This window comes from Emiliania huxleyi (genome assembly GCF_000372725.1).
Source record: "Emiliania huxleyi CCMP1516 unplaced genomic scaffold EMIHUscaffold_8, whole genome shotgun sequence".
Lineage (NCBI taxonomy): Eukaryota > Haptophyta > Isochrysidales > Noelaerhabdaceae > Emiliania > Emiliania huxleyi.
This window is the reverse complement of record NW_005196021.1, coordinates 360000-370652: the sequence shown is the minus strand read 5'-3', so window position 1 is coordinate 370652 and position 10653 is coordinate 360000. Positions and strand designations below refer to the sequence as shown.

Genomic DNA, 10653 nt, shown 5'->3' with positions numbered 1-10653 from the left:
TCACAAGTTAGCCTGTCTCGAAGAACGTCATCTCGAAGACACGCCATCTCGAAGACACGTCATCTCGAAGACACGCCATCTCGAAGACACGTCATCTCGAAGACACGCCATCTCGAAGACACGTCATCTCGAAGACACGCCATCTCGAAGACACGTCATCTCGAAGACACGCCATCTCGAAGACACGTCATCTCGAAGACACGCCATCTCGAAGACACGCCATCTCGAAGACACGCCATCTCGAAGACACGCCATCTCGAAGACACGCCCCCCTGAGACCCGCCCCGCTGACATGCGCACGACACGTCCACGCGCAGGCGATGCAGCTCGAGGCGGCCGCCGCGCAGCGGGCCGCCCTCGAGAAGCGGCTCGACAGCGCGCGCGCGGCGAGCCAGCCGAGCGAGGCGGAGGTGGCGCGGCTGGCCGAGCTCGCAAAGGAGATCAAGGCGCTGGGCAAGCGCGTGGGCGAGGGCGAGAAGAAGGTTGGCGCGGCGGACGCGACGCTCGCGAGCCTGCAGGAGCAGGTCCTCGCCGTCGGCGGCATCAAGCTGCGCGCGCAAAAGAGCAAGGTGGAGACGCTCGGAGAGCAAGTCTCGGGGCTGCAGCAGGCCCTCACCATGGCAAACAAGAAAACAACGCTGCACTGGGCACGGGGCCGAAGGTTGTTTTCTTTTTTGCTGAGCAGGCGGTCACCAAGGCGGAGGTGGGTCTCGAGAGCAAGACCGCCGCGCAGGCCAAGCTCGAGGCGTCGCTCAGCAAGCAGCAGGCCGCGGCGGAGGGCCTCGAGCGGCAGGTGCCGGAGATGTGGGGAGAGATGTGGGGAGAGATATGTGTGGAGATGTGGAGAGATATGTGGAGATGTGGCGGAGGGCTCTCGAGCGGCAGGTGCGACCTCGGCTAGATCTCCACATATCTCGGCTGGATCTCTCGGACCCGGATGCACCTCGGCTGCCTTCGGATAAACCTCGGCTGCACCTCGGCTGCACCTCGGCTGCACTTCGGCTGCTCTTATGGCGAGCCCCGGGACGCCGCTCGGCCGCGCCGCACTGGAGGTAGTTGCACCTCGGGCGGTCTCGAGGTCTCGAGGTCGGACCACATCTCCCCCACCTCCCCACACCTCCCCACACCTCCCAACACCTCCCAACACCTCCTTGCAACTCCCCCCACCTCCCCCTTCCTGCGCCGCTCTCAGCCTCTGTACGTGATGGACGAGATCGACGCGGCCCTCGACTTCCGCAACGTGTCCATCGTCGGCAACTACATCAAGGAGCGGACGCGCAACGCCCAGTTCGTCATCATCTCGCTGCGCAACAACATGTTCGAGCTGGCCGACCGGCGAGCGTCGCCGAGATTCGCCGAGATTCGCCGAGATTCGCCGAGATTCGCCGAGATTGGGCATTGGCTATCGAGCAGCGAACACCTCCGAGACACTTCCCGCCCGCCCCGCCTGTGGCTCCTCCCCAACACGCCTGCCGACGCCTCCGCCGCCACTCTGCTCGCGCCGCCGCCACCGCCCTCGCCCCGCCCGCTGGCACGCCCGCCCACTGACACGTCCAGCTCACACGTCCAGCTCACACGTCCAACTGACGCTGTCCGCAGGCTGGTCGGCATCTACAAGACCAAGGACTGCACCAAGAGCGTCGCGATCAACCCGGGCGCCTTCACGATCAGCGCGCGGGCCTAGGAGAACCGCCGCCGGCGCTGCCCACCGCGCTCTCCCCTCCCCCCCCCTCCCCCCGCCCCCCCCGCTTCGCCGCCACGCGGACTCGCTGCGGGCGGGTCGGTGCTGCGAGGCATCCGCGCGCGAGACTAGGCCGCGGTGGGCGACGTGGAGTCGCACTGCTCGCGGCGCCGTGTGAGATCGCGGCGCCGCTCCTGCGGCGGGCGCGCGGAAACGTGCCGCGACAGCTCTCGACTCATGCTTACAATGTCGTCCGTCTCGAAAACTCTCCTGTTGAGGACGTGCATGGACCTTTTGGGGGCTTCGCCCCACTTCTCGCCGTGTGTGACGTGTGACTGAGTGAAGAGTGGACACCATGTCTCTGTCTCCTGTGGTGAATTGTAAAAACTAGTACACTAACAGACTAGTGCGCACGCCGAGGACATGCTCATGCACTCGGCCCGGAGGGCCGGGTAGGAGGGCTCTAGGCTACCTCTACCTCTGAGGGCCTGCGGCCCTCTTGCCTTTACCTCTGTGGGTAGCCGTGGGCCCTTTACCTCTACCTCTGAGCGACGTAGACTAGTCGTAGCCGTGATCTTTAGACTTTACCTGTGCGTGATCTCGCCTCGAGGTTCTCTCTCTCGCCGCGCGAGGCGAGACAGTGTAGATCTCTCTCTCGACGTGGTCTCGAGTGATCTCGAGATGTTGAGATCTATCGATACAACATAATCTGCGATTTTCACTCGCCGAGAAGGGAACATAAAATGCGCAGCCGCACCCCCGGGCTCGGCCCGGCCCGCGACGGCTGGCCGCCGACGAGCGCGCGCGCTGCTCGTCAAAATGGCGGCGGTGGCGATTGCGGCGACGGTCGTTCAGTCGTACAGCGCTCAGGCGCCTCTCGTCTGTCGTCTGTTGTCACATTTCGCACACGCGCGCGCCGCGCGACCCGCGTCGCTCCGCGAGGGCATGAGCCTTCCGCGATTCGATCCCGCAGCCAAAAGCTGCTCGCTCGAACCGCGGCCGACTCTACCATCGCGGCCGCAGCTGTTGAGCTCTCCAGAGGACTGGTGCCTCATATGCTGCCTCCCTGCGGATGCTGCCGGCGAGCCTGGCGGTCCGCTGTACTACAAGGAAGTGTTGACTTATTCTACCTCGAATTCTCCTACCCCCACGACTCGGAACGCGAATCTATGTGACAGGACCATCGGGTCCTTCAGCCACCAAAGTGATAGCACCCGAGAGAGCAGCTGAGCCTGCCTCTGGCCTCGCCTGCCTCTCCTTCAGGCATTCGTGGCATCCTATGGGTCGTCCAGAGTATCGACCTCTGGCGAGTCAGCCAGCTCCACTTTGAGGGCGCCATGAAGTACAGCGATCGCCACCTCGCTGGCCTCTCCGCAAGGCCCCCCGACCGCGTCGAACTCATCGGCGCGGGCTCTCTCGGCTACACGGGACCGGCCCCAGCTTCGGCTGAGGGCTGACAAGCTGCCGAGCCCAAATCACTGTGAGAGTCGTGATTTCTTGTTGGTTTTCTAAAATCTGGGAGTTTCGTTGTAAAATTCTAAAATCTCTCTCTTGATCCGGCGCTTCCTTTTCGTTTGGACGGACGAAATGATGCAGCTCGCGGCGGCGGAAGAGATTGCGACCGAGCTCAGGCTCGCCGCGGCGTCGGAGGACGCCGCCGTCGCCTAGACTCCCCTGCGTCACTACGTGCCTCCCCGTCTTTGTAGCCTGGCGTTTGTGCCCCGTTTGTGCCGCGTCCCGTGCCCCCGAGTTCATTTTATAGAATTTAAACAAAAGAACTCTCTCTCACAGCACACAGGCTCGACACAGGTGCGAACTGGCGCGTGCTAGTACTATCACCGGCACACCACCGGAGCCATTTAGAATGATCGCGGAAAAGCGGGACCGCATCGCGACATCGGGGGTTCACCATATGCCGAGCCTGCTCGGCCCGCCATGCGCGCGCGCGCCTCGCCCAAGCGCAGCCACCTGCGGACCTGGCCAGCCTGTTCCTGGCTCGTGCCCAGCCTCTCCTTCCGCTGCCGCCGGCCTCGCAGTCCCGCCTGCCATCACGCTGCAGAGCCTGCGTATTGCAATAGACGCCACAGTACAGACGCCAATTCTGCAGCCCACAGCCCTGGCAACTGAGGGCGAGGGCCAGCAGTATACGACGACGACGACATCTCACTCCCCGCGCTGGCCAGCGCCATCAGCCCCTCACGGCCCGGCCCAACCTCCCTTCGCCTCGCCTCCAGTGCCTCCAATCAAGTCGGACCTCTCTAGCTTCTTCAGCGAATGCAGCGGCAGCACCACGTCAGAGGCCGGGCCGACTGGCGGGCCTGCATGCCCAGCCATGCCCCCCACTCCCCACCCGCTTGGATCGATCAGCTGACAGCTCCACCAGCTCCCACCACCGCGTGTCGTGTCATGAAGCACGATGGAAATAGACATAGAAAGCATGAATTGGCCAGCACACATGTTTCTGGAAACCAAAAAGGAAACGAGAGGGCCCCCAGCACTTTTCGTTTCCGGAAATTTCCAGGGAAACCAGAGGGTGTTTGGAGCTCCATTCTGGCAACTCTCGAGTTTCCCTGAGTCTGAGAGCTGGTCTGGGGCAAAATCTGAGGCGAAACCGAGGAAACCGACGCGTACAGATGTACTGTTCGAAACCTTCGGCGGGTGGTGCAACGCGGTCAAGCGGCTGTTGGACAAGGTGCGCAACAAGCTCTCGAAGCGGCAGCACGAGGACGAGGCGAGCTGGTCGACGCGGTCGTGGCTGTCGCTGCAGGCCCAGCGCATGTCAGTCGCGCTGCAGCTCGCGGCGGCGGAAGAGATTGCGACCGAGCTCAGGCTCGCCGCGGCGTCGGAGGACGCCGCCGTCGCCTAGACTCCCCTGCGTCACTACGTGCCTCCCCCGTCTTTATGGCCTGGCGTTTGTGCCCCGTTTGTGCCGCGTCCCGTGCCCCCGAGTTCATTTAAACTCAGAAACCGGCAACATACCGGGTATTTTCCAGGTATACCCGGTTTTTTCCAGGTATACCCGCAAAATACCCGGTATTTTGCCGATTTGGCTGATTTTGGGCCCAAACCAGCTGATTTCCACGGAGTTTCCCGGGGAAACTAGAGAGGAAACGAGAGGGTGCTGTAGAGAAACACGGAAAGGAAACGAGACGGGGTGAGCGAGGAAACATGTGTGCAGCCTAAAGCATGAACCATCGAAAGGTCTGGTCTCCAAAAAGAACTCTCTCTCGGCCTGCCGCAAACCCAAACGCCCGCGCCCCGCCCCTTTCTTTTGCGCAGCAACACCTTAAATTTCATGGCCCTCCAAATTCGGGTCGGAGCGTAGCGGAGTGGGCCCCGAGTTTGAAAAAGGCGACGGACGCTTGCGTCCTAGGACCTGCCTAGCCTCCAACAACGCCTCCCCGGCGCAGAGGGGCCCCCGGAGGGATGCTCAACCGCTCCACGCCACGCCGCTTGCGGCGGTCCTATTCCCAGCTTGTGGGGCGCTTTTTTCTTTTATTTTCCCGGCGGCTCACTCGCTCCGCGTCGCTCACCGCCGGGGCGGGCGCCTGGCGGCCGCAGCGCAAAAAGAGAAAGCGCAGGGCGGCACGCCATGCAGCGGACGCCGCAGTTCATCACCGGCGAGTTCACGCCGCGCCACTGCTTCCTGCCCGACGACGAGTACGGCCGCTGTCTCGACACCGTCGTCAAGGCGTGCTCCGACGTCCTCGTGACCGACGCGAGCGGCTCAAAGGTCTTCCTGGGCCAGCGCAAGGTGGAGCCGCAGCCGGACTGGTGGTACATCGGCGGCCGGTCGAAGCCGGGCGAGACGCCCGAGGCGGCCGCCGCGCGCAACGTGCGGCGCGAGCTCAAGCTCGACCTGCCTCTCGAGCGCTTCGAGGTGGTCGCAAACTACTCGTTCGTCTGGCAGTTCCGGCAGCAGCCGCCGGCGGGGAACGGCACGGCTGACATCTCGACGGTGCACCGGCTCGCGCTGGGCGACGCCGAGGTCGCCGGCGCCGTCTTCGACGAGAAGGAGTACGCGGCCACAAAGTGGTGGCCCGCCGAGGACGTGCTCTCGGGAGACTTCCACCCGGCGCTCAAGCAGGCGATCCGCGACGTGCGCGCGGCCGACGCCTTCAAGAGGCTGAGGGAGCTCGTCGTCGCCGGCGGCGCGGACGCCGACGTGGCCACCGCCGCGAGGCTGCTCGTCGAGACGGCCGGTGCGCGCGACGCCGCCGTCGACGCGCTCGGAGGCGCGGACGGCGCGCCGGTCGCGGTCAGCTTTGCGAACGGGCGGTACACGTACCGGAGAGCGGCGTGAGAGCCGAGACTGCCGCGCCTTGGTCGTGGTGCTTGCCGGTGTGAGGACGTCAGTGTCTGTTGATCCGATGTTGGAGGGCGTTTTATGTTTCGTTTTGCGCTCTACTGGGGAGCGCCGGAGCGACAAAAAAACACGTGGTGTGAGTGTGTTACTGTTAGAGTTGTTTGGTATTGCTAGAAAAGAAATCTGTAATCTCTCTCGCTCTCTCCGGGAGCGCGAGGCGCCACAGGAGGGTCGTTGCACGAGATAATGTACATAACAAAGTCGCCCCATGGCGCGCGTACCGGTAGCTATGACAGGGGGCTGGCGCGCAAGCGCCGGCCACCGTCGGGCCGCCGGGGATGCGCCGCGCACTCGCATCGGTTACCTCCATGAACGGCGGAGCTAAGTATTCTCGCGTCCACACCACACCTCGTGACGTCCAACGTACACACACTACTGTGCGAGCCGCCTTGAACAACACCATTCGGCGTGTTTTTTTCTGCGATCTCGATTTCGAGCATCTGTCTCCGCCTACATCTGCTGCACGCCGCCATGCTCGCCCTCGCTCTTCTCGCGACGCCCTCAACCGCCGCCTCTCGCCCCCGTCCGCGGCGCGGGGGGGCACTCATCGACACGCGCAACCGCACCGACTTCAGCATCAAGCTCGAGACCGACGCGCCGACGCTCGCCCTCGCGGCGTCTGCCTCGCGCAAACCCGACAAGGCCGCGGAGCTCCTGCTCCACCAAGACGTCCTCGGGGGTGGGTGGGCGCTGTTAGGTGCCTGGCCGGTCGTCGCCACCTTCCATCCAACCTTCTCCTTCCCGTTCAACCTCTCCAAGTTCAGCGGCGCCGCCTCGCGCGCCGCCGCCCCGACCACCGTCAAGCCCATCGGCGCCGCGGCCGACGCCGAGCTCGCCTCCTTTGGCGAGGCTGCCGGCGCGGCCATCGTTGGCGACGGCTCGCTCGCCGACTCCACCGCCAACTCCGTCGGTGTCACGTGCGGCGGCGGCGGCGCCCCTGTGTGGTGCGCGCAGCCGCCGCCGCCGCTCGCCGAGCTCTGCGTCTCTGAGGATCCGATCAAGGCCTCGGGCTCCACGAGCAACGAGACGGGCTGCACGACCGCCACGGCCCACTCCAAGGGCGAGGCCGACAAGACGGACACAAAGGTGTGCGACTCTCCGCTCTCTCCCACACCGTCTGGCCTCCTTCACGGGGGCATGCTCCGCCGCCCTCCCCGCCTCTCCATCTCCGCCCGGGCGTCCTCGCCGCCCCCCACTCTCCCCCCACCACCCTCTCCCCCTCCCCGCCCCCGCCCCCGCCCCCGCCCCCGCCCTCCCCCAGCCGCCCTCCCCACCTCCTTCCCCGGCCCCTCCTCCGCCGCCGCCACCTCCCTCACCCCTCCCCAACACCATTCCTTGCCGGCCGCCCTCCCCCGCCGCCCCCCCACCTCCCTAGCCGCCTCTCTCTGCTCCGCCGCCCTCCCCTGCGCCGCCCTCCGCCCTCTCTCGCCCCGCTTCGCCCCGCCCTCGCTCCCCGCTCCCACACCGTCGGCCCCACATCGGCGCCTCCGCTGCGCGCCGTCCCCACCTCCGCCCCAACTCCCCCCCGCCCTCCCCCCCTCACAGAACAAGCCTGTCCCGGGCTCCACGACGGACGAGGCGGACTGCACGACCGCCACGGCCCACTCCAAGATCGAAACCGAGATCGGTAAGACCTACCCGACTACCTCCATGAAGCTCAACATCGGCGCCTACGCCGAGCTCGCCCCCTTATTTGACGAGACTTCCGGCGCGACGAAGATCGGCGACCCCTCACTCGAGGAGAGCTTCACGACCGCCACGACCCTCTCAGAGATCGATGTGGCCTCGCTGCTCTTTCTCAACCCTTGTGCGGCCGTGCTGGCGCTGCTCCTCGCGGCGTTCCTTGAGCCGCCGTTGCGTGGGCAGGTCAAGAAGAAGAGCGTGGAGCGCAGCAGCCACGCAGCGATCTCCGTACCCTTGCTCTCCAGCACGCGTGCTCTCCGAGTTGGCATTGTGATCCTCTTCTTCCTCCACGGCGTATGCGGCACCCCACCGTCCCCACCGCCCGTCAACGTCAGCAGCCCGTGCTCGCTCACCGACGGCGGCTCGTGCGCCGCGTCGCCAAACTACCCGAACAGCTACGGCAACAGCGAGGAGTGCACCATCAGCGGTGTGCCGCCGGTCGGGCTGGAGACGGTCGCCTTTGATGTGGAGGCGGACAGCAACTGCCGCTGGGACTATCTCACCGTCGACGGCACAAAGTACTGCGGCACCTCGGGGCCGAGTGGCGCGGTGGCGGAGGACGGCGTCATCGAGTGGCGATCGGATGGCAGCGTAGTCGAGTCGGGCTGGAAGGTGTGCCCCTGGTGCCTCTCGCTCCCCTTCCGTCTCCTCTCTGATGCCCTCCTCCCTCTGCCGTCAGATCTGCTGGGCGACCCGCCCGCCTTCACCGCCACCAGCGCCGCCTCCACCGCCTCGACCGCCATCACCGCCAACACCGCCGCCGCTGCCGCCGCTCTCCCCCGGCTATGTCGCCGCGGCGAGCGAGGACCAGCTCCGCAACCTGATCGAGGACGCTACTTCAACTGCTGCCAATGTCTCCATCTACCTGTCGCCCGGTGCAGAGTTCAAGCTGAGCAGCCAGATCAGCTGCACCTCCACCATCAAAGTGACCGTCGCGAGCAGCGGCGAGGGCGCGACGCTCGACGGCAAGGGAGAGACCAGGCTCTTTATATTGCGGGGCGGCTGCAGCCTCACCCTGCGGGGGCTGACCCTCGTCAACGGGAGGGCGGGTAGCGGCGTCGTTGTGCACGCTAATGGCGCAGGCGACGTCGAGATCATCGATTCGACGGTCAGAGACTGCTCTGCTGACTATGTGCGCCGCGTAGAGCTAGCCGCCACCCCTGCAGCGCCGCACGGCAGCGGGGCGAGAGATGAAGAGGGGCACGGCAGCCTCATCCCCGCTCTCTCCTCGCAACCGCAGGAGGGCGGCGTCGTCTACACGAGGGACAGCGGTGCGGTCTCGATAATCGGCTCGAGCGTATCGGGCTGCTCGGCTGGCAATGTGCGCCGCGTAGAGCTAGCCGCCCTCCCTGCAGTGCCGCACGGCAGCGGGGCGAGAGATGGAGAGGGCCGCGGCTGTCTCACCCCGCTCTCTCCTCGCAACCGCAGGTCGGCGGCGTCGTCAGGGCGATTAGCAGCGGTGCGGTCTCGATAATCGGCTCGGCCGTGTCGGGCTGCTCTGCTGATGTGCGCCGCGTAGAGCTAGCCGCACTCGTGCAGCGCCTCACGGCACAGCAGGGCGAGAGGTAGAGAGGGACACCGCTGCCTCACCCCGCTCTCTCCTCGCAACCGCAGTACGGCGGCGTCGTCTTCGCGTCTAGCAGCGGTGCGGTCTCGCTAATCGACTCGGCCGTGTCGGGCTGCTCGGCTCGCAATGTGCACAGTCCCGAGGGAGTGCGCCGCGTAGAGCTAGCCACCGGCCCTGCAGCGCCGCACGGAAGCGGGGCGCGAGGTAGAGAGGGCCACGGCTGCCTCACCCCGCTCTCTCCTCCCAACCGCAGTGGGGCGGAGCTACATACACGGCTGACACCGACCTCAACGTGGCCGACTCCACCATCTCTGGCTGCAATGCCACGTTTGGCGGCGCAGTTTACGTGGCCTCGGGCTCCGCCAGCCTGGCCCGCTCAACCATCTCCAGCTGCATCGCCACAGAGTCTGGCGGTGGCCTCTACTCGGCGGGCGGCAGCACCTCCCTTAGCGACGGCACTCTCATCAGCGGCTGCTCTGCCCTGTCTGGCGGCGGCCTCTACTCGGCGGGCGGGCGCACCACCCTGAGTGACGGCACTCTCATCAGCGGCTGCTCTGCCGAGGGTCAGGGGAATTCCATCTTCCTTCTCGCTGAGGTCTCCTACACCCTCCCCGCCCCCGCCGGCCGCTGGTTGCCGAACGCGCGCTGCGAGGTGTACCGGGGGGCGTGCCCTTACCCTGCTTATCAGGCCAAGCAGAAGGCGTGCCTCGAGCACCGCGACGATTGCGCCCTCGCCGTCGCAGCAGTCGGCCAGCCGCCTTGGTACTGCCAGGCCCCGACCTTCGTGCAGCCCTGCAACTGGAACAACGAGACCGGAGGCGACCCCTCTCTCCTCGGCGTGAACCTCTACCAGCTGCCGCTGCTGCCCGTCGATGAGGACTTCCCCTTTGCCTGCGCCGCCGGCCTCCTCGGCTCGGCCGACCCAAAGGAGCAGTCGAGCAGCAGCTGCGCCGGCCGCTGCCCCGCAGGCTACAAATGCCCCACGGAGGCGACCTATGAGGCGCTGCCCTGCGATGCGGGTCATTACTGCCCGAAGGGGACGAGCGTGCCACTTCCCTGCCCCGCCGGGTCGTACTCGAACGCCACCGACCTTGCCGCATCGGAAGAGTGCACGCTGTGCGACGAGGGCCACGCCTGCACCACGGGCAGCGTGGCACCGACGCCGTGCTCGCCAGGCAGCAACGCTTCCGGCCTCGGCAACGCTCGCTGCGAGCTGTGCGCCCAGGGCTACTACCAGAGCGAGCCCGCCGCCGCCGACTGCGTCCGCTGCGCTGCCGGCAGGTTTTGCCCTCAGGGCTCGTCGCGCGAACTGGACGCGCAGTGCGCGGCGGGCACGTACGCCGAGCTGACCGACCG

General features: G+C 66.0%; 5 protein-coding genes across 5 annotated transcripts in view; 4 read left to right on the top strand and 1 right to left on the bottom strand.

Annotated features, from left to right (window-relative positions):
• EMIHUDRAFT_198420 (hypothetical protein) overlaps window positions 1-1684 on the top strand; it is a gene marked incomplete at both ends in the record, with an annotated part of 8379 nt that extends 6695 nt beyond the window's left edge. The window contains 4 exons of the mRNA XM_005759492.1: window positions 318-590; window positions 686-793; window positions 1214-1317; window positions 1600-1684. Coding sequence (XP_005759549.1) covers window positions 318-590; window positions 686-793; window positions 1214-1317; window positions 1600-1684 — 570 coding nt within the window. The remainder of the gene's footprint in view (window positions 1-317; window positions 591-685; window positions 794-1213; window positions 1318-1599) is intronic.
• Window positions 1685-1809: 125 nt separating this feature from the next.
• Window positions 1810-1968, bottom strand: EMIHUDRAFT_308883 (hypothetical protein; the record flags this gene model as incomplete). Its single annotated transcript, XM_005759491.1, has 1 exon — window positions 1810-1968. The coding sequence occupies one exon, from the start codon at window positions 1966-1968 to the stop codon at window positions 1810-1812; it is 159 nt and encodes a 52-aa protein (XP_005759548.1).
• Window positions 1969-2500: 532 nt separating this feature from the next.
• On the top strand, window positions 2501-3138 carry EMIHUDRAFT_198419 (hypothetical protein; the record flags this gene model as incomplete). Its single annotated transcript, XM_005759490.1, has 2 exons — window positions 2501-2774; window positions 2945-3138. The coding sequence occupies 2 exons, from the start codon at window positions 2501-2503 to the stop codon at window positions 3136-3138; spliced, it is 468 nt and encodes a 155-aa protein (XP_005759547.1).
• Window positions 3139-5273: 2135 nt separating this feature from the next.
• Window positions 5274-6096, top strand: EMIHUDRAFT_448490 (hypothetical protein; the record flags this gene model as incomplete). Its single annotated transcript, XM_005759489.1, has 1 exon — window positions 5274-6096. The coding sequence occupies one exon, from the start codon at window positions 5274-5276 to the stop codon at window positions 5982-5984; it is 711 nt and encodes a 236-aa protein (XP_005759546.1). The 3' UTR covers window positions 5985-6096.
• A 422-nt stretch (window positions 6097-6518) lies between these two features.
• EMIHUDRAFT_198415 (hypothetical protein) lies at window positions 6519-9299 on the top strand (the record flags this gene model as incomplete). The annotated part of the gene is made up of 7 exons (XM_005759488.1): window positions 6519-6716; window positions 7050-7133; window positions 7626-8342; window positions 8536-8605; window positions 8813-8862; window positions 8971-9051; window positions 9159-9299. 7 exons carry the CDS (start codon window positions 6519-6521, stop codon window positions 9297-9299), a joined length of 1341 nt encoding a protein of 446 aa, XP_005759545.1.
• Window positions 9300-10653: the final 1354 nt, after the last annotated feature.